Genomic DNA, 23296 nt, shown 5'->3' with positions numbered 1-23296 from the left:
TGGCTCTATCCGACATGCAAAATCTCTTGTTTTCTAAATTAATTAATAATAAACAACCTCAGAGTAACTACCTCCATATCCATATCTTTAATAATTTCCATTTTTATTTATTTTTTTGAAAGTGATTTTCTATTATCTACACACTTACAGTTATTTCAAGTTTTTAACAAAAAACATGATTTTATATTCCACGATCAGCTGGTCAAGCAAAGGCACGTTTTTGGAGATTTGCTACATTAAATTAATTTCAACAGCAAAATATTTAAGATCTATTGGCACATTTTCTACTTCCAATAATGGGAATGGAGTGTTTGCAGTCACAGATCCTAAATCTGCAGTAAGCTAGGTGTTTGCTAATCACCAATCATAAAAGAAAGGAGTTACAGAACAAATAGTTTGAAAGTGATTTCCTATTATCTACAAACTTAGTTACTTCAAGTTGTTAACAAAAAACATGATTTAACTGTTTCACTAGAGTGATCGATATTTTATATTTCACAGTCAGCTGGTCAAGCAAAGGCACGTTTTTGGAAATTTGCTACAATAAATTGATTTCAAAAGCAAAATATTAAATATCTATTGCGCACATCTTCAACTTCCAATAATAGGAATGGAGTGTTTGCCGTCACAGATCCTAAATCTGCAGTAAGCTAGGTGTTTTCTAATCACCAATCTTAAAAGAACAGAGATACAGAACAAATAGTTTAATAAAAGGCATCAAAAGTCAACTGCTGAGCATAGCTCAACTAGTATCTCACCTGGTACTATGGATATGTTATGTATGTGGTGGGGGTTTGATCCATTTCCTTTCTCCATAAGGTTCAATAGGATCTCCTCAGAACCAAAAAATCGGAAGCATCATAAGTGAAGTGGTATAAAACCAAAAGCAAAGATGCAGTTCTTGAAAACGTCAAAACTAATGATGGGGCATTGTTAAGCCAAGAAGATTTTCAACTAAAAATATACGTGGTCATATGATATGTTTGGTAGACCAAGCCCTAACAGTACAAATTTCTAACCTTAGAACAACAGGAGATTTAAGGAACATTGTACTACAAATACTTCAAGTAAAAGCCTGGTCAAGAAATAAAACAACACGCCCATTCCGACTGACACGGGAAGAGCAGGCAAAGCTTTCTGATAAAAAGCCAAAAGCATCAAGGTTATGCCAAGACCCGCAATGATAGCAAGATAGCACGCATACACCGTCATATAATCATACATTGCCGCCCTGCCAACCAAAACACTATAGAAGATAAAATCTCCCAGCCCTAACTTGATTGAACCAGAAGAAGCCAATCCAATTCCCTCTAGCATCAAGTTATCAATCGACACAGTATCTTCCCCCCTACCGAGCTGGACATTCATTCCACGATCCATCAAGGGTGCAGAAAGGTCCGAATCAGTCTCTTGAACTCGCAGCCATCCCTCTTCCACACTCACCAAATTTCCATAACCATAGGAGCCACCAGAACTATCAGCATTCAAATTCGAATTCAAAGACGCGTTTTCCCTAACCAAGTTTGCGCCATCCCAGTTATCGCCAGCGTTCGCACCCGAATCAGAGTGTGATTCAGCATTATTGGGGCCATGAGCCAACACTGAGTTGTTAGCATTCAAACTCTGAACCCTCCTTTCTCTCCACAACCGCCTCTGCGCGACTTCCCTAGGATCCAAACTACCATGCTTCACCGGCCTAGCCTCATAAACCAATGCCGGAATTTCCTCATCCCTTGAAATTGCAAGCTCTACCAAAATCCTTAACGGCCCAATTGGCAACAAAACCGCAGCAAGATCATACAACGCCATAGCAACAAGTAGGGCCCACGTGGTCCACTCAGGCAACATAGTAAACGAATAAGCAACCAATATTCCAACAACAACCAAATACCCCTGCGTCACAAGAATCGCCATTTTCGAAATAAACACTGTCAAAACACCCACAACAGCGAAATTACACAGAACAAGGAAGAACGTGATGCAATCAATGGGAGTACTAAACTTTTGGATCAAAAAGATCGAGACTTCGCCGCCGAGGAATAACAACACGATGAAAGTGGAGAAAGCCATGTAGAGTTTTAAGAACCTGGTGCATCGGAAGTAGAAGAGGAGGACCAAGACGAAGGTTGCGAAGGTGACAAGGACGACGAAGGCTAAGGAGTTCAGAAGGGCTCCTAGGAACTTGTCCCAGGTGGAGTCCGAGGTTGTTTCGTTGTACGCGATGGTGACCATGCTCATCGATGCGACGAAGAGAGAAGAATCGGTGTTGAGAATTGAGACCAGGATTACGACCAGGAACATGCATATTGAAACGGGTGCGACGATTCTCACAATTTCTTCCCCCAGAGAATCGAGGACGCTTGAACAGGGTCTCTGGGTTTGTGTTTGTGCCATTGCAAAAAATTGTAAGAGAGAAATGAAGAAAAAAATGTCACACACTGACTCAGATCGAAATTCAGTGAATCAGTGTTATGGTTGGCTTCACTTCTCCTTCCGTCTCATGGGCCGGGCCTAAACATGAGAAAATGGGCCACAGCCCGTTTATCTTAAAAAGTACGCAAAAAAAAAAATCTTACTCTTACCTATTTAATAAGTTCTACATAAACCCATTCCTTGTTATCTTGCTAGGGTTTTAGGAAACAGACACAGTCTTGCGAGTGAACACAAGTAATCTCAGATTATGCAATCTTGCTTTTCTTCTTCAGTTTTCACCTTGATTCTCTTCGTTTTTGTTTAATCTCACTGGGTTTTTTTCCCTTTCATTTCGATTCGATTTATTTGTTTACTTTTTTCGTGTAGATCAAATATGTTGGTTGGTATATGGTATGATACGTGTTTTTGTTTTCCGTTTTCAATCGGCGAACTTGTTTTTCTTTGGTGATCGTGAGATCTGTCTTGAGATCAGAGAGTTTGAGATTTGAACTTGTTTTGATATTAGTTTTGTTGGGTGACCTTGAAATATTTTCTCTTTGGATTAGCGAAGTTTTGTGACGTAGCTGTCTTTTAGGGTTTCTGTTATTGTTTGGAAATTGGAACCTAAACAAAGAAATGATATAAGCTTTTATATAATTTACTTTCGTTTTCTCTAGGTTTATGTTCGAGGTTGGGTTTTCTGATACCTGAGAGGTGTTAGTTTTTAAATTTGTGTTTTAAGATATATATTTTACAGAGTCACTGACATATGTTTCCTTCAGGTTACAACAATGGCTTTCTTTGGTAGAATTGGGAATTTGTTACGACAGACAGCGAGCAGGCAGGTTAGTTCAAAATTGCGTTCGCCCCCTTCATTTTTTCAGGCTATACGCTGTATGTCATCTGCCCCAAGCACAAAACTGTTTATTGGAGGTGCGTTTGAACTTCATTTTGAGCTGGATGCTTTTTATATTTTTTTTATTCTTTGCCTTGTTGATAATAATGATTTATGTACATATTTGTCTGTCACAGGTGTTTCATATTCTACTGACGAGCAAAGCTTGAGGGAAGCTTTTTCAAAATATGGTGAAGTTGTTGATGGTAAATAGTTAGATTCTCTCCTTTTTTCTTTTTTTTTTTTTTAACTTTTGTTGTCTTTAACAAGTTGGTTTCTCGGGGGAGTCAATGAAATTATGTTGACATATTTTATGTTTCCCTTGAATGTCACGCTCTTTGTAGCTCGGATAATTATGGATCGTGAAACTGGTAGATCCAGAGGATTTGGCTTTATTACATACACTTCGGTTGAGGAGGCATCAAGTGCCATTCAGGCCTTGGATGGTCAGGTAACATACTATTTGTTCTTAGTGTTATAATCTTGCGAGTAGCATTGATTGTTATGGTTGCTGCAAAATATCATGTTTGAACTTTACACCTACCAGTTGCTTCACATGAATGAAGTATGCAGTATGCATGTTGTGCGTGCTATGCTAATTTTGTTTACTTAGAAGTGTTTTGAACATGGCAAGCTTTTAAAGTGTTCTCATGGTGGACATGATTTGGCATAATAATGCAGTTCTCAGTTGGGGATGATGAGGTTGTGATGGCCCATCAGGTGATGCGGACCCATATTCAAATTCGATGTTTTAAAATATGCAGTTGTTTCAAGTAAAATACATGTAAATATCGGCCTTATTTTATCATACATTTTGGTTGATATTTGTGAGGACTGTCATCATTGGCTAATACTATTGTCTTCTGGAATCATTTCACTGTGCGCTCACCTGCTCACTCTTCTTACTAATGATCATAGTTGTCAATAGCACACCAAATAACAGTGCTATCACAGAATCAAGAAGCTCTGCTTGGTAGAATGTTATATATTTGTCATCATAGAAAACAGAGAAAATAAATGACAAGCTTATGCTACTTCTCAATCCCAAGCTATGTTTTTTTATTCTAATTGGTTAGAGTAGTGGCCATCCTGCTACCTGTTATAGCATTCTATAATTCTGTGCCAACAAATATATTCAAATTTGGTGGGGGTTGTGACACCAAATATGATCATTGAACTGTTCTCTCTTGGGATTGACAACTATGCTTTCTATGCTCACTGTCAGTGTGTGTCCTGACAAGTAATATGAATATATCTGTCATTTATTATTTACAAACAACAGGAAGATATTTGGTTAATTATTAGAAAACCCATTAAGAAAGAGAACCATTATCCTGGCTGTTTTTACTTTTCCATTTACTTGATAGGCTCATGCAATATTAAGTATCCAGTTTAGTGCCCGGTACTTATTACATGTCTACCTTGTTAGGATAATTCTCAGTAACTTTCCTGTGATGTATGGGAATGTAATCCTTTCCTGGTGATGTTTATATCATCTTGTAGTTTATATTTTTTGATCCTTCATTAACCTTTTTGTTATCTAATTTTGCAAATTTTAAGACTAGCAATAAGATATCATTTGTTAGCTAGTGCTTCATTGTTCCTGTGTAATATTTTCAGGATCTTCATGGTCGCCCAATTAGGGTGAATTATGCTAATGAAAGACCTCGTGGATATGGTGGTGGTGGCGGCGGCTTTGGTTCATATGGTGCTGTAGGTGGCGGTGGTTATGAAGGTGGTGGTGGCAGCGGTTATCGTGGAAATGTTTCTGATGGTTATGGTGGTGGCAACTATAGTCGAAATGATGGGGGTGGTTATGGATATGGTGCAGGCAGTTATGGATCAGGCGGCAATTATGGGGACAGTGGCCCTGGCAATAACTACTCGGGAGGCTATAGTGGTAGTAACAGTGGACATTTTGGTGATGCCGGTAGTGTAGGCAATCATGAAAGCTCTACTGGTTTTGCCGGTAATGGATATGATGGAAGTGTCGTGGATGGCGGTGTTGGTGCAGGGTCGGAATTTGGCAGCAGTGGCCAATTAGATAGCAAAACAAGCAGCAATGGAGATGAGGGTTTTGGGGATTACAGGGATGACAACGATGCAGATAATTTTGCCAAGAGGGCTTGATGGAATTTTATAGTTTTTTGTTTTCTGCTGCTCGTGTTCTGTATCCTACCTAAATCTCTTTGGACTTCAACCTGATAAGCATTTCATGCATGTTATCTTGATCAGCTAGACATGGATGGGAACAACATTATCTAGGTCCATCTTAAGCGTCTTTCTTCCCTTATTTTCCTAAGAGTCAAATATTTCATTTTTGTTGCTTACTTTTGAGTTGATTTAGTATCAAACCAAATTGAGATATTCATACAGCATGTAAATCTGTGAGTTGTTGCAAGTTGGGACAACAGTTTGAGACTTATTTGGGAAATTTATGATCAGTTAGTTATTCATATCAAGTGGTTTAGTTCTGCACGAAATAACATTTTTAGAGTGTCATTTGAAATATTACTCCTCCCTTGCCATACTCCCTTTAATTTTGGCAGTGGACGTGAATTGTTTTTGTTAATACGCGATAGGTTTTTATTGTTTCCAATTGTTATTTCCGAGTCAATTTGTGGACTTAATTAATTATTTTGATTTATATTGAATGGGATTTTTCTATTTTGAAAGAGTCTACAAATATTTAGTTGTTATACAATTTTTTAAAGCTATAATGACCTCCATAAATTAATTCAACGTAAAAAATCTTATATAATCTATAATATATTTAAATGTCATACAATTTTTTGTTAAGTGAGATAATTTTAATTTCAGAATATGTAATAACAACAAATTTCAACTATATATATGTAAAAAGTTATTGTTTACTCTCTCAATAGAGGTTTTGGACTTGAGTGAAGTTGTGTCTTCATGGCTAATATTTTATGCAGTTTTTACTTTCTCTCTACTTAAGTTTTTTTATGAATATAATAATAATATGTAGAAATATATAATAATGAATTTTCTAAGGTTATTTGTGAATTAGATTAAATCATTTTTCATAAAAAAATCATCTAATTCAATTATTTCATTTTTTAAATTCAGCATTCAATAAGTTATGTTTAAAATTTAAATTTAATTCAATCCGATCTAATCTAATATTAACTAAAACAAATTTAATTGGACCATTTTTTTTTATCATTTTAGTCTTATTTTTTTTCTTTGAAGAAAATATTAAATAAAATATAATTATACAATAAACAAAAAAAATAAATGACAATAATATCTCATCTATAATCATTATATAGCTAATAGTAGTATAACTTTTTAAATATATACTGTTTAAAATAGATTTTCACAACTTTTTAATTATATTTATATATTCCCTAAAAATAATTATATTTATAATTTAAAAAAAAATCTCTAATTATGTTTTTTTATAAATAAGTATAAATGTGGTAATTAAACAAATTTATATGAAATAAAAATTTAAACGTGGGTAGTATCATATAAATTGATTTTTTTTTATTTGAACATTGAATTTCAACTTTTTTTTTAAAATAAAATACTAATAGTTATTTTTTCAAGGATTTACATATGGTAGGTAAAGTGTTTCAAATGAAAAACTTACAAATAAAATAAAATAAAAACTAATAATAATCCTTAGATCACAATTAAAAAGAAGAAAAAACATGAATAAAATTAAAATCAAATTGTAAACACCTATTATAAAATCATTACTAATATCATCACCAATGTGTTATCATCATCATATTACTATTGTTGTGACCACTATATACCAAGAGTGGTAGCAACGGATTATTTTAATCTCATTTTGCAGTTCTTTTATAATTATGATATAAAGACTCATTAAAAGTACTCAGTTTCTCGTTGTAAGGGCTCATATTTTTTTCAATTCTTTTTTATTTTATTCCCTTCCACTCTACCAAACCAACTCGTATTTATACACACCTACAAAGTATTTGATATCAATGTTAATCTTCAATCATAGCATACAAATACAATATCCTTCTAGCATTTTGGAAGATAGGAGAACCTTTCTTGGTCCTTTCAACAATGTCTTATTAATCGCCTTTCCACCTCATAATCACAGTCAGTTTTCATCTCCAGTAACATCATTTAATTCATAATTGCTAGAGCTTAGCCCTTCCAACATTGTGACCTCACCAGAAGAGAGTTCCCTTGACAGTCTCTCTTCATTAACAGTAGAATGAGTTAGGAGATCATTTGCTCCACAATTTTGAACCCCTAGTGCATGCAAATCATGTGAATGTGAATCTACTTTGTAGTCAGAAATATGGATGCTTGATGGTGAGTTTTCTTCGAAGTCATCTATCTTTATTATTTCTTCATAAGAGGTGTCAATGTAAGCACCAGGTTCAGTAATAGGCTCACAGTCATCTTTAGTCAAGGGGATGACTCTCATGCTCAGATTCCATAAGCCGTAATTTCCTCTGGCTATTTTCGAGGGCAATCTCAAGCTCCTGTACACATCCCTCGAGTCTGGATTGGATAACTTCATGCAAGCGCAGTGTTAGTTCATGAGGGGAAACAGCATAATTTACAGGAACCACAGTGTCACTGTCATCCTCATTTAGTTCTGAATGGACAAAATCTTTCCCAGCAATCACATCAGTTTGCAACTCACCTTGAGCAAATTCTGCTACAAAATCAGGGTCAGGCTGCAAGAATTTTCTAGACATTAGCATACCATGGTCCCATGTTAAGCACTATTAACTTGAACAAAAAAAGCATGGAATGAAGAAAAACATCAGAGGTAAACTGTTGGAGACACAGTGAATAAAACAGGAGAGGGAAGTGAACTACACCGACAAATTAAAGCTAACATGATTTCTAAAGAATTCAAAGAAGTTATCCAACAAAATGAGAAAATATCTTCTGTAATAAGGTCAATCCATACTTTTTCCCAATTTCATTTTATTTGAAGCCTTCATGCAAATTACAGCAAGCTTTAAATTTATGGTATAAGCCATAACACCAAATATTATTACAAAGGTAAGAAAAAGTCAAATAAAACAATCAAACTTTCCCAAAGATGGCACTCTTTCTACAGCTACTCCAAGATGCTATAGAATAAAGTCAAAGAGATTAGCAAAAAATAGGACAAATGAATAAAATGATAAGTTAACATAAACTCATTGTCATAATCTTTTATTTATTTTTATAATTATTACATAACTCCCTTGCTTCTAATTCCACTTCCAAACATATCCTAAATATTTTTTTATTTATAAAACATTTTTTCATAATAATTAATGGATTTAATCAACAAATAACTAAAAATAGAATTTAATAATTTAGTTATGAAAAAAATATTAGGAGTAATTAATATTTGCCGTTTTTATTTGAAAAGGACACAATATTTAGCCAGACTTTTAAGACAAACAATGATTTAACCATTGAGTTAAACACATTATAAGTTTAACTCACCTTAAATTAATAATAATTGCATCACATTTTACATTTTCTTACCTATATAATATGAACTAAATCGAAGATTAAATGCTCTAAAAAATTAATAATTAAATTATTAACTATTTTCAGATTAGTTTCTGTATACTTTAATTATTTTATCGATTTAGTTTCAAAAAATAAAAAAGGTATAAAGTCATTACTTGTAGCATGATTAATTAAGATAACTATCATTCAAACCTATAATCATTTACATATACTCGTCCATCAGGGTTGTCTCTGTTGTCTTTGCCTATAGTTTCCCCCTCGTATATTGTCTTGAAAACAAAAGTATAAAATAAGTTGTCAAGGCACATATTAAAGTCAGAGAAGCCGTTGATATTTTATTGGTTTTGTAAATAACAGTCATGCCTTGTTTTATTTGCTCTCTTTTAAGTATTCAGCAAAATTAAATATGTCCGTACGCCACTAAAATTAGATAATTAATGAAGAATTTGGATAGTTTTTATAGTATCATAAGTTTAAACTGTGTACCGTTGCACACTAAAAAATTATTAATGAAAAATATACATTATCTCTTTACAATGTACCTTCACAAATAATGTTCTCTCTCCCTCTCTCTTTGTTTGAAAAGTTGTATTGAGGCACATGCGGTGTTGAGAGTTAGGAAACATACTTCAAAAACAAGTTATGGCGGTTAAATAGTCATAGGAGGTCAGAATAAAAAAAAAATAGTCATAGGATTAGGAGGTGCTTCCAATTTTCATCTTCCAAATACAACTTAAACAAGGAGGGCATATTCCAAATTTTCCAGATAAATATTAATTTTCATTTATAGAATTTAAAATTAAAATCTTACTTAAAGTACAATATTATTCGAATTAACAATTTAGTATTCCACACAAGATTTTATTATAACACTTGTTCTATTAATTACTAAAAATTTAGAGCAATAATTATCATTTTAAAATATTAATAGAAAAAATATTATATAATGTTTGATACATCATGGCACTTAGTTTTAGGAAAAATAATAACTTTCTTACAGTATATAATTTTTTAAAATTTGACAAAAAAAAGTGTCTATTTTTTTCAAAATAAATTAAACTAAATGAACATTTACTGATTATAATTTTTTTTACTAATATAAAATTTGTCAAATTAGAATTGAATGATGTGTCATATTTTATTGGTATGAGAATTTGTTTGTTAGAATGATACATTGTATTACTAGGATGGATAGATGATGTTTATGTTTTCAACCAATGTTGTGAAAATTGGAGCAACCAATTCAATTGGGCATTGGTCCGGTAACTGATTTGATTCAGACACTCCACTCCAGAAAGTTCTGGCATTTCATAATTGGTGAGAACAATTAAAAAATCAATAAATTCGATCCAACTGGTATAGAGAAATCGATGTTGAATCAATCCTTTCAATTTTTTACATTTTTTTGTTTATTTTTAAACATTTTTAAGATAAATAAAAATAATATTTAAATATTTCACATAAATATCAATTATTTTTTCAATTATTTTTAATTTTTATCTTATTTTTTTTATCTTATTAACATATACTTTAGTTATTTATAATTTTTTAGATCCTAATTTTTTTATAATTATATAATTAAAAATATGAAACATTCAATTATAATTGAATCATTCAACATTGATGCTTGATTCTGTGTGTCTTTACCTATTTAATCAGCTGTACAATTTTAAAAATATTGTTTGCAACTAAGACTATACTAATGAGAATAAGTCTAGTGATTAAATACTAATAAAAGAAGTATTTTATCACCAGAGATGAAAAAATATCTTTAGATCAAAAGAGAAGATTAGATTTAATTGCTAATTAAATGAGGATGAGAGAGATAATATTAAATTCCGAATCAGTTGTTGATATTGTTGAGGAGTGAAATTCATTTGTGCAGAATTAGAAGCAGTATCTTCATGGTATGTCCAAGAAGACTACAATGAGTGCATGTTGGCCTCCGGAAGAAGGTTCTTTCGGAAACTTCCGGATAACGTTCTTCCGGAAGTAATTTGTGGGTACTTCCGGAAGTCACAGATTCTTCTTCGAGAAGAAATTTTTTTCTGGAAACTTTTCCGACACTAGAATGAAATTTAAAACAAATAGATTATAAGTTGTTAAGTCCTGGCAGGAAAGGCAGAAACATGTTAAAAAAGAAGGAATAAAAAGGTATGGTGAAGAGAAGATAAATTGAGGCAGACACCAAAAAAATGTGCATATAAAGAATATATGACCACAGAAGCAAAAAAGTGTAGTTTTTCTCTTACCTCATTTAATTTAACCATTAAATCTAAACCTTCTATTTTGATCTAAGGGCTGTTATTTAATTTTCTCACCTCTTATAATAGAACACTCCTCTTAGGTGATATGTTCCTTATATATATAATTATATATTATCTCATTTCTTATGACTTGGTCGACCTTATAGTAGTTCCATTATATTAATAATTATTGATATAATCCGATATTATTAAAAAAATAAAAATAAAAAACTTGTGAAAAGTAATTAAACATCAAGGGTCTAACTCAATTAATTGAGTAAGTGCTTGAGGTACCAGTCTTAATTCCTACGGAAAAAATGAAATAATTTGAAAACTAAGGGTAAATTTTTGGAAAAAATGTTTAATATTTCATAAATTTTATAAAGCAAAAAGCTTCTAGAATGTGATTTATCAAAAGAAATAAAGGAATATTAAATAAAAAGTGAATATATTTAATATTTTAAAAGTATAAAATATAATTAATTTCTTTTTTATATTATGAGTTCACAAAACGAGTTGAATTTATCTATCTATTTAACTTGTTATTTTATGTGTTGAACGAGATCTTCAAACCATTTTATCTATTCTGTTTAACTTGTTAAAAAAATAAAATAAGATAAATCAACCTGTTAATTTTTTTTTTATAGAAAACAATCAATATTTGTTTATTTTGACTTTTTTCGAAGTGATTTAACACATTATAACTATTATTTAAACTACTATTTTATTTATTTGTGTTTGTAGACAGTTCAATTGAAGAAATATTTTTTAATGCCAGTAATGAAATATTTTATGATTTTTTTACTTTGTCGTCATTTTATTAGAAATGTGTTTTTGTACGTACGTATATTTAGTTTTAGTTTTTAATAATCTTATTATTATTATTTTAATAGTGCTTGGCTTGTGAACTCAACTTACCTTTCTTTTTTTTTTTTTTTTGTGGGGGAGGGGGGGGGGGGGCGGTGGCTGGGTTATCCTACTAAACAAACAAGTTAGTATTTTCAATGCTATTGCTTGTAAAAAGAAAACTTATTTTAATTATTATTATGGGTCAACTTACTTTGACTCATTTTGGTTTTGGTGTAATTAGGCTGCTTGACCCATTTTATTATTTTATTTTATTTTTTTATTCATAAAAATGAAAAAAATCAAGTAATTTACAACACTTACATATCTACTGACAAGTGAATTGGACCCTTTTAGTTTATCCTGCTTCATTTAATAAATTTATTAGAAGATATTTTATAAAAAAATTGAAATAAATTTATCACTATTATCAGACTATTTCTTTACTAATATGCAATTGACGAATGTCATTGTTCGTTTTAGAATGCTGTGCTTTCTTAACTGAAATAAGTGTAGTTATGCCGGTTTATCTTTATCCAAAAGAAAATAACGTTTAATTTATTCCTTTTTTTATTTTTTTATATTGATTGATCATTCTAAATTCAAAGAAACATATAAAAATACGTTTTTCTTAATAACTAAGGTGGGATAGCTTTTATGTGTAACTCACCTTAGTTATAACACTTGTTGTTTTATACTTTTTATATTTGCATGCATTTTATTTTTCTTATCACATATCTCATTACATCTATAAGACATATTTATATTGTTTTTAATTTATAACTTTATCATAAAGCTTTTAATATATATATATATATATATATATATATATATTAAAACGACTGGCGGCTCGGCGCTAGTTTACTTAGAGAGTAGTTTACATGGGAGTAATTAAATGAAATCTAAATTAAAAAATATAAAAAAGAATTACATAAAAAATATAAAAAAGAAGTACCAAAGACACGTCATTCCCTTTTTTTATTCAAAGATGGGCGAAGCCACCATTCCTTTCACTTTCACAATTAATCATTGTTCTATTATTATAATCTTGCTTACGTTATAATAATATGAGCTGTTCTTGATACATATATCAGCTAGAAATGGAAACATTATTCACTTTTTCTTTTTCCCTCCGAACTTCAACCAACACATACACCCACATATCACAACCTTTCCATTGCGTGGATTTGTTTTCGATCTTCACCTGCCCTTACTTAATCTCCATCCTCTCCCAATCTGGCAAATTCTCCAACAAAACCTCCATCCATTAACCTAATTTTCTATAACTTAGTCCACACACTCCAGCCAAACCAAACACATGATCTATTATTCTTTTGATGTTAACTTGTCTTTTCTCTTTTCAATTCCCTCACTCAACCACTCAATTCCAAAGAAAATTCCACACTCGTACACATGAAAAGAGAGAAGGTAAAAAATAGAGGCAAGAAAATTGCCACTTTCTTGTATGTTGTAAAACAATATAAACAAATCCATCCAGCAACTCTTAACTAACTGCTTCTAGCTAGCTCCTTCGATTGGTCAAAGTTGAATAATGCAATTATTATTCAAGCAACTTTCTGCTCCTCATCAAGAAAACCACTCATCACCTTCTTTTCCTTGAAAGAAAATTTTATTAATTCCACCACTATGCATTACACTCCACATTTTCTTTAGAATATGTTGGAAACAAAACCTTCACTTTCCATGACAACTTAATCAAAGCCTCAATTCTCTTCATAGCCCATCAATGGATGGACTTGTAAAGTCTCAAGTTCCTCATGAACGTTCCCTCCTTGCTCTCTTCAAATCATCACCCTCTTCATCATCGTTATCTTCCTCATTCTCTTCTTCTTGGACCTCTGAAGTAGTCCTTCAGACAAGGTCCAAGATTCGGCGTGAAGGTGAGCCTAACAATGTAGCAGACTTGAGATCGGAACAAACACGTTCTCACATAATAGAAAATGAAGCAATTCAAGGTGTGGGATTCATCAATGGCATTGATGGTCACAGTGGAATGGAGTGGAAGGATTTGGAGAAACGGTTCGACCAGGTGGCACGAACCGGAAGTGGAGCCGAACCGGTTGTGACATGGTCCGAATTTGGCTTCTGCATTGGTGAGAATAGCAAATTAAAGTCAACAGTTCATGTAATAACATTAATTATAACTTTGTTTCACGACCACAAATACAATAATTCACACAATGCATGATGCTCATTTGAGACTTTGATAAGTCCTTTTCGGTGTCTCTAGTGTTTATCATCTGGCATTGGTCAATTAACACGAGAATAATAGAAAGCAGAGCAGTTAGCCACCTTAGCCATGTTCTTCGGATACGCTATAGTGCCGTAATATAAGACAACCAGTTTAATTTTTATTTTTTTTTATTCTTCTTCCTACTTTAATTTAGTTCAATGATCAATGTTCAACACTTTATTTCTCCTTTTATAATTCTCCATTAGTTTAATATCCTTTTAATAATATAAAAAAAAACAAATGCGTTATCTACACCTACCTGTAACCTGTTCTTAATTTATTCTGATCTTATTATTATGCCAATTATTGTTTTAGTTTTTCACTTTCAATTATGTCGTATTTTATAGGGATGCACTCATCACCAGAGTTTGCCAACGAATTACTCAGAGCACTGAGACGCGGCAAGGGCTGGAAATCCAATATCACCAAAACTGATTTGTACCATCTTTGGTTTCGGATGAAGGATAATTCTTTTAACTCAAGAATGCGAATATTCTTTGACATGTAAAAAAAAAAAAAAAACTTTTGCTAAACTATCTTATGCACAATTCTGAAATCAATTAGTAAACTTTCCTTCACTTTGCTTTAGGTGTAACAGAAACAAGGATGGAAGAATTACCGAGACAGATATAAAGCAGGTTATTATTTGTGTGATGACTTTTAATCTATAATTAAACTTTAACTTTACTAGCTAGGGTGTGGCTGCTTAAAATTTTGCGTGTTAATTGTCTTGTTCCGCATGTTGGCGTTGATTTTGGCCCTTCCGCAGACAAACTCTATGATGTGGTTCTATAATTAATTCTTGGTGGTGTGCATATTACAAACCGTCAATTATAATTGGCATATTTCTGTATGCAAGTGCTTGCAGTGATTTATGATTATTTTTTGTACCTTAGACAATTTTATTAACCGCTTCTACAAATAAGCTATCCGTGACACATGATGAAGCAGAGGACTATGCTTCTTTGATCATGAAATTTCTAGACAAGAAAAACAAAGGCTACATTGAGGTACCAATCAAGCCTCTTCAACCCCTCAATTCCATTATCAAATGACCCTATTCCTATTCCATATTTTATTAATAGAAAGATTCGTCGGCATATGTAGATATCTCAAATGGGGTCTCTATTCAAGGCAACAAATCTATCAAATTCAAAGGCACATTCTCCAATGAAACAAGTATCATCAGTAGGTAGCAGCACACACAATGTTCTTCATAACACTAGCGGTGACTTTTGTGAAGAACAACAAGAACCAATGTCAAGGACTGAAGTTTTGTTCAGAACTTATTGGAGACGTGCTTGGATTGTTCTGGTTTGGTTGCTTGCATGCTTGGGATTGTTTGTGTGGAAATTTGTTCAATACCGCCATAGATCAGGGTTTGAAGTCATGGGTTATTGTCTTCCTACTGCTAAAGGTGCAGCTGAGACCTTAAAACTCAACATGGCTCTTGTTCTTCTTCCTGTTTGTAGAAACACAATCACGTGGCTCCGCAAACACCGTCCGATCAACTCTGTTGTTCCATTCAATGACAACATTAACTTCCACAAGGTTGGTTCTCTATTTTTCTTCCTCATTTCATGTAAATTGTTTATATTTCTTTAGTCATACTCATAAGGTAATTGTGAGAATTTTACATGTTAAACTTTCTTTGAATTTTGGGTTTAGGCTAATTCATCTCCAAAGTGTTTCTCCCTATTGGTCTTATATACTCTTATCACTGTTTAATGTTAGATCACCAACACACCTCCTAACATGAACACCCTAATAATGGGTGGCCGATAGATTCAATTCAATAATAATTAAGATATAGACTTTCGTATCATTTATAAAATTTAAATTTAGACATAATTCAATATAAAAACTAACTCAGAAGCTAAAAGTTATCACTCTATTATCTACATTATTTTGATGATATCACTGATGAGATATCAACATCATTGTATTATTATGCCAATGATTATATAAGATGTCAAATTCACAAAATGATACAATAAAATATATTATTGTTACATAGATGCATGCATATGACCAGAAACTCCTTTTGATTTTTCCTAAACAAATTTTGCATTCAAGTTTTGGAAAGCAGACCAAAAAGATGCAAGTCTATGACTTCTTTGCATTCGTCCAAATTAAGGTCCTAAACTTTTGTCTACTAAGATATCAAAATTATGATGATGACTCCGATTTTCCTTCTTCAATATATATATATATATATATATATATATATATATATATATATAAAATTAAACAACGTGTAATAGTTATTATAAACCTCCTTGTTAAGTTCAATTTCTACGAAAAAATTACGTTGTAACATTGACAATAACATTGATATGATGTGGAAAAACAAAGATGATTGATATTTAGTTTTTGTGATGTTCACAGCTTATTGCAGGAGGAATAGTGGTGGGTGTGATCCTGCACGGTGGAACGCACCTTGCGTGCGATTTCCCAAGAATCAGTGAGTCGGATAAATCAATATTCCGGCAAACTATTGCCGCAGGATTCGGGTACCACCGGCCAACGTACACGCAAATTTTGGCGACGACGGAGGTGGCCAGTGGGATAGGCATGGTGGTGTTAATGGGCATTGCATTTGCACTGGCAGCCAAGTGGCCACGGCGTCGGTCACCGGTGCTGCCGGTGTCCCTCCGTCGTGTCACTGGTTACAACACATTTTGGTACTCTCACCATTTGTTTGTCCTTGTCTATGCCCTGCTCATTATTCACTCCATGTTCTTGTTCCTAACCGACAAGTTGATGGAGAAAACGGTAACCCCTTTTTTATGACTCTGTCCATCCTTATTCTATGTATTATTAATATTTACTTTCTCGTGATTTTTGGCGTAATTTGTGCGCTTTGCATTTGTAATACTGTTAGTCTATGAAACTCTAATATCAAATTTTAGATAATGATTTTTTTTAATCTAAAAACTATGCATGCTAGGTGTGTTATTGGGAAGACCATGAGAGCCACGTATCTGACTCGTTTCGTTTGACTAGAATTCTATTACTTGTCTCTTTCTAACATGTATTATGTGTAACCTTTTTCTCTCTCTCTCTTGTTTTACTTTTACCCAAAAAATTAATAATAATCAAAAAGTGGCAACGAGAATGTGCATGATTGAATTATTACCTCCTTCTGAATTATTTAAAGTCCTTGCCGCTAATTTATTCCTGGTCGCTCATCATTGTAATTAAGATGTAGCAAAAGTTGCTATAAAGCTCTTTAATTTATTTAGACCTTCCAAAAAAAAGCTCTTTAATTTACAAAATTATAGAACAAATTTGGTGTTGAATTTGAATTTAGATTTATTTTTCCATGTGCAGACATGGATGTACATTGCTTTTCCAGTTTTATTATACGCTGGGGAGAGGATCTTTCGAGCCATTAGATCTGGATCTTACGAAGTTGATATTTTGAAGGTATTTGATCAGCCTTCTCTTATTTGCATTATCTCTTGGTTTAAAGTTTCATTTGATAAATTTTATGCTGTTTGAGATTTTTAATATATAATTGATTTTTTTTTTTAGTTTTTGATAACAAAATTTTCTGATATATTAAAAGTTTTGTTCTAAATCTGTTTTTGTGGTGAGTTAAATGAAGATCTGATATCATTTCAATGAATCTTTCAATGTATTTAAAGTTGTTAAGATAGTGTCATGTTATCTTTTAACTCATGATAGAACCATAATAAAACTTTTAAAATATTAGAAAATCAGAATAATAAAAAAATTTATTGGGAACTCAAATAAAAAATCGAATATATACCAGGAAATTAAAAGTTATTTAGGCCAATAAATTTATGGTACAGCCAAACATCTGAAATTTACCAAGAATAAATCTATTGTTTTTGTGAAGGATAATTATTATCTTATTCTCTTTTCTTTTATGTTATTTTTCATGTAGGCAAGTATATGTCCAGGAAAAGTTTTGTACCTCAAAATGCAAAAACCAGAAGGTTTTAAGTTCCATAGTGGCATGTATATATTCATTCAGTGCCCCCAAATTTCGCCCTTTGAATGGTACTTTTATATCTTTCACGTGACAATTTTATTCAAGATTCAACATTATGCCATTTTTATTCAATATTAATTCAGCTCATTCTTCCAGTTATTATGATGTCAGGCTCGTCAATCAAATATTGACATTCTATTTGAGTTTCTTTTGTCTAAATTTTCAGGCATCCATTTTCCTTGACTTCAGGGCCACAAGATGACTACCTCAGTGTGCACATTAGAACACTCGGAGACTGGAGCTACCAAATATATGATCTATTCCAAGAGGTGAAAATAGCAAAAGTTTTTTAGTGTAAAGTTATGCTTCCTAAATCCTTTGGTCTCAAAATTGATTCATGATCTGCAGGCAGTGTTATCACGATCAAAAGGGTGTCCAAAACTGTACATAGATGGCCCTTATGGTTCTGCTGCTCAAGACCATGTAAAGTACGACATTCTAGTACTAATTGGTCTTGGCATAGGAGCAACACCTTTCATTAGCATCCTTAAAGATGTAGTTAAAGGTGTCCAGACAACGCAAAATGATCATGTAAGTTTTTTTTATTGTGTTTATTTATTTGAGTATTTTCTTGGTCTGATAATGTTTTCACTAAAATTCAATGGCTCTGCTTCCTTTAAACAAATGCCACATTTGGGCCTTTGAAATAGAGTGGTCTCAGACAATGCAGCCTAACAAAGGGTCCATTAAAAGCATATCTTTATTGGGTTACAAGAGAGCCAAACTCTTTTGACTGGTTTAGAGATGTCATGAAGGAAATCTCAAATTCAACTAAAAAACAGGTATGCCTAACTACAATTTGTTTTGATCATGGCATTGACATTATGCTCACGGCAAAAACTATGTCAGCACAACTTATCTTTGATGCAATTTAAGATCTTCAAGCATTTTCTGACTGATCAAGTTTTCTGATAATCTTTAAGTCGGTTGTGGAGATGCACAATTTCCTGACAAGTGTACATCCAGAAGGAGATATTCGTTCAGCTTTGCTAAGTGTTATTCAGGCCTTGCATGTTGCCAAGAATGGCACTGACATAGTTTCCAGGACTCAAGTAAGTGAATCTTCTCCTTAGTTTTGGTTAATATATGCAGCCAAAATATATAAATTACAAGCAAACTTTAAACTTACATGAGTAGTGTTAAAGAAAATCACACTCAAGATAGTTTAGGTTTGATGCCTTCTGGTTGAAGTTAGAATATGTTAATGTTTTTTGCTATATATATATATATATGTATATATTAAAAAATGAATGATTTGTGCCAGATACACACATGTTTTGATATTGCTTGATTAAAAGATACTTATCTATCGAAATTTTCAGATACACACACATTTTGCTAGACCAAATTGGTTCAACATATTTTCTAGATTGGCTCGCAAGCATGGAGGAGCTAAGATTGGTGAGAAAAATATCCCTCGTACTTAAGGATTTCTTTTCTCTGAAAATCCTTATCTCCAAATATGTATATAAGAAAATAACAGGTTAAATGGTTTTCATAACTAAGAATGTGGGTTTTTCTCGTACAGGGGTTTTCTATTGTGGACCATCTAAATTAGCAAGAGAATTGAAGAAGTTGTGCACCAAATTTTCCACCAAAACCACAACTAGATTTGTTTTCCACAAGGAAAATTACTAAACTTGTTTCTGATGGAACATATCTGTTGAAGCAATTCCTTAATTAGGAAAGCAGTTCAGAATCTTGGACAGTTTCCTTCTATTTTGCCAGAGAATTTGTAAATATATTTGCTGCTCTGGTGTCTCCGACATACCAACTTCGAAGAGGATTCGGCAATTGAAAAATGAAAGAAAATACGTCAGTCTTCATTGTTCGTTGCAAGTTGAGTATGTGTATCCATGCTATTTCGGTATTTGCTATACACCTCAGGTAGCAAATCATACTTTTAGGAGAAGTATAAACAAAATAAATTTTACAAAAGTACGAGAGTGACTATTCTATTACAAACATACTCCGTAATTATCTGGTCTTTACTTTAAATATTAATCTAGGTCCATCTTTTTTTAAAAAACAATTCTTGTATTACAATTCTCTCATATGTCAAGGCAGCAAACTTTATAGACTGAGCTAAAGAACAAATCTTGTACAATTTAACGGGTATCCGTATAACAACATGTCAATAAACTGTGGATTTTGAATCTACACAGGCTTCTTTTCTTTCTTTCTTTTTTTTACTGCATTTTGAATCTACGATTAGACAAAGAACAAATCTTTTACAAGAAAACTGGATTTTTAATCTGCATTTAGCTAGTAACTAGCAACTAATAATACAATCAACCATAAAACAGACAAAGTTCTCAATCTGCGCAAATCCTTAAGAAAAACAATTGTATCACTATATAGCATGAAACAACAAATTTTCAACAGATTCAAATTGGATGAAAAGAAAACTCTGGCTTGTGGTCCCATATTTCCATTCATAGAAACGAAAGCTGCCATTAGAACTAGAAATGAAAGCCGCCAAAGAAAAACAATCATCTCAACCTCAAAATGCATCATTCCAGAAATATTCAATCGCCAGAAAATGAAAGGAGGAGTTAAAACTAAATAAACATATATAATTACACTTAATAAATTTTTTAAAATATGATTTTTTTTTCTTATAAAAAAATTAGAATCTGTACAAATATTTTTTTAAAAGAAAAATTGAGGAGGGATGATTTGGACTTATCATTATTACCTTTCTCTAGATCCATCCCTGCATAGAATGGGAAAAGAAAGAGTTAAAAATCGAACATATATCATATCAGCTACAAATCCTAATCCATGTTGTTAGTGCAAAAGAACATTCTTTTTGTTTGCTATGCCATACCCGTTTTCTTACTGTGTTGTTGCCTTTGCTAAAATTCAATTGCTTATCTGACTGTGACGAAATCATTTATGCGGAGCTTTAAATCTTGTACACCATTTTATCATAAGTTCTTCAACACTAGCATCCATGCGGGTACCAACACCACCCCACACAAGCATGTGCCCAACATCTCCAACAGATGACCCCGTAACCTCGTACACAGCTTTAAACCCAAGTCTAGTGTAGAACCGAACCAACTGTCAAAACAACATCCAATTTAGTTATCTCTTCAAGTCCCATGACCATGACAAATAATGAAATAGGACCATTGATAATTGATATTATCGATAATTATAAATTGAAATAGGATCTTACTAATCATTATCTTTGAGACATTGATTAAAAAATATTTAACGAAAAAAATATTTATTGTAAATATTAATAGAGAGCATAAAAAAATTATGAATAATTTTAAGCATTACAATAAAAAGTTTTTTTTTTTTCTTTTGGTTTCACTAATTAGGATTTGTCATTAAAATAAAGCCTATGTGGCTGCCCAAAGATAAATAAAAGGTGTGAAGTTTTGGATAAGGTTGGTGAGAAGAGAACCTTAGAATGGTAAAGATCGGAATCATTGATGGCCAATAGCTGCGCTGTTTTGCAGCCAGAATCATAGCCGTGTCGAATTGCAACGGCTCCGATGAACAAGCCAAGGCCAAAGATTGATTTCTCCATGTCCAGTGTCTCTCTTTGTAGTTTGATTGAGTCCAAGTGAAGAATTTTGCCTCCTACCCAGAATCTTACCAACCCTTCGGCCCTTCCGAGCTCTGTGCCCGTTACCATGCTCCTTGCCGTGATTCTGAAAAAGGGTCCCAATGTTTTGAGCTGAAGGTCGAGTTTCTGCGCTCTCGATGCGTCTAGAATTTCGGCCATGCTTGGCATAATAACTGCTTCGTTGGTAGTAGCATTTGCACTCGCGCGTGGGAATCTGGGTTTTTGAAGGGAGTTTGAATTGAAGTGGGGAGAGATTGAAGTGAGAGGGTGTGAAAATGGAATATTTGCAGAAAAAGGAAGTTGAATTCTGGTTTGGAATGGTGGGTTTAAGGATAAAAATGAGTTGTGGTATAAATTCATCCCGGAGGATGGCCAAGGCAATGTCATGTAGCCAATGAAGAAGTAATCCTATCGCGACTCAGAAAAGAGAAATTTTATTTATTCGGCAGCTTTTTTCCACAGACAACTGAAGGGAGAAATACCAAGAGAAGAAAAATGAATGGGGAGAACCGTAGATAATATTTATTTCGTTAAATTAATTTTTAGGTTTAATTTAGTTTTTTTTATTTTTTTATTTAATTTGATCTTTTAATTTTTAATTGATTCAATTTGATCTCACCAGTTAAACTCAGTCAACACTATTAAAAAATCTCACTTTATCACGATTTAACATCATCACTAATTAATTTTAAATTGACATAAAATGTATATTTTTTAACATTGTCATATTAAATTAGACGGAAGGACTAAATTAGATTAATTTTAAAATATAAAAAGATGAAATTGAATTAATTTTAAAAATTACAAGAAACTGAATCCAAATAAAATTAGATAAAAAACTAAACCTATTTATTTTGAAGAGGACAGAGTAACTAAAATTAAAAGGAATTAATTTACTTCAAAAGGTTTTGCCAATGAAGAATTTCAAAGCTCTTACAGAAAAAAAAAATTCAAAGCTCTTATAAAAAAAGAATTTCAAAGTATTTATACTTTATTTGTTTTGATGTAAATGGAATAGATAAAAGATGATTCAAGAATTAGTTTTTGTTATTAAAGTTTATTTAAAAATTTTAAAATGCAAGTAAACAATCATAGTGAAACAGATGGTGAGGGTGCTCCAAAGAACAAGGGTTAACTAAGTTTTTAGTTTCTAAATCTTTTTAAAATTTGGTTTTTAGTTTTTGAAATCTATTAAATTGTTAAATATAATATAATTCAAACTTTTGGATACGGAAAAGTTTAGAAATTATGACCAATTAAACTTCTGTTCATGTATTAATTTTTTTTTTTAAGTTCATGGACTATAACCTAGTTAACCCAATCATAAAATAAAGTGTAGAATTGAATCTAGAACATTTGACCAACTCATCTCATTAAGGATCACGTTCACTTTAACTTAACCATTTATGCCACATGCTTAATGTTTTGTGGGTTGTGGACGATCCCACCGACTCATCCCTCACCAAGGATCCACTTACGCATTTATGTCATAGGTTCCATGCTTGCTTGGTGAGTTGTGAAGGGTTCGTCCAACTCACATCATTTAGGGATT

At 32.4% G+C, this 23296-nt stretch overlaps 4 protein-coding genes across 6 annotated transcripts; 2 read left to right on the top strand and 2 right to left on the bottom strand.

The window, feature by feature from the left end:
* Positions 1-875: 875 nt before the first annotated feature.
* On the bottom strand, positions 876-2462 carry LOC114391840 (presenilin-like protein At2g29900). The gene has a single exon (XM_028352828.1). It carries the CDS (start codon positions 2392-2394, stop codon positions 1021-1023), a length of 1374 nt encoding a protein of 457 aa, XP_028208629.1. The 5' UTR covers positions 2395-2462; the 3' UTR covers positions 876-1020.
* Positions 2463-2595: 133 nt separating this feature from the next.
* LOC114393841 (glycine-rich RNA-binding protein blt801-like) lies at positions 2596-5769 on the top strand. Its single transcript, XM_028355302.1, has 5 exons — positions 2596-2667; positions 3195-3345; positions 3445-3513; positions 3652-3758; positions 4928-5769. Exons 2-5 carry the CDS (start codon positions 3204-3206, stop codon positions 5435-5437), a joined length of 828 nt encoding a protein of 275 aa, XP_028211103.1. The 5' UTR covers positions 2596-2667; positions 3195-3203; the 3' UTR covers positions 5438-5769.
* Positions 5770-13005: 7236 nt separating this feature from the next.
* On the top strand, positions 13006-20321 carry LOC114393704 (respiratory burst oxidase homolog protein F-like). Of its 2 annotated transcripts, none has more exons than XR_003662578.1 (14): positions 13006-14000; positions 14488-14644; positions 14730-14778; positions 15037-15150; positions 15248-15691; positions 16529-16915; positions 17474-17569; positions 18054-18169; positions 18328-18430; positions 18510-18692; positions 18823-18943; positions 19085-19213; positions 19484-19562; positions 19690-19984. XR_003662578.1 is itself a non-coding variant. In XM_028355110.1 (14 exons), the coding sequence occupies exons 1-14, from the start codon at positions 13634-13636 to the stop codon at positions 19797-19799; spliced, it is 2466 nt and encodes an 821-aa protein (XP_028210911.1). In that variant the 5' UTR covers positions 13009-13633; the 3' UTR covers positions 19800-20321. The 2 variants fall into 2 exon arrangements, 1 of the variants encoding a protein (XP_028210911.1); XM_028355110.1 differs by having other exon boundaries at positions 13009-14000; positions 18812-18943; positions 19690-20321.
* Positions 19629-22234, bottom strand: LOC114393706. 2 transcript variants are annotated; one of them, XM_028355111.1, is made up of 4 exons: positions 21580-22234; positions 20992-21227; positions 20860-20877; positions 19629-20035 (listed from the first exon to the last, which is right to left on the bottom strand). In XM_028355111.1, the coding sequence occupies exons 1-2, from the start codon at positions 22129-22131 to the stop codon at positions 21054-21056; spliced, it is 726 nt and encodes a 241-aa protein (XP_028210912.1). In that variant the 5' UTR covers positions 22132-22234; the 3' UTR covers positions 19629-20035; positions 20860-20877; positions 20992-21053. The 2 variants fall into 2 exon arrangements, with proteins under 2 accessions (XP_028210912.1, XP_028210913.1); XM_028355112.1 differs by having other exon boundaries at positions 19629-19935.
* Positions 22235-23296: the final 1062 nt, after the last annotated feature.

The sequence above is a fragment of the Glycine soja genome, chromosome 17, assembly GCF_004193775.1.
Source record: "Glycine soja cultivar W05 chromosome 17, ASM419377v2, whole genome shotgun sequence".
NCBI lineage: Eukaryota > Viridiplantae > Streptophyta > Magnoliopsida > Fabales > Fabaceae > Glycine > Glycine soja.
Note: the sequence above shows the minus strand (reverse complement) of the source record. Positions and strands in the feature narration are given on the sequence as shown.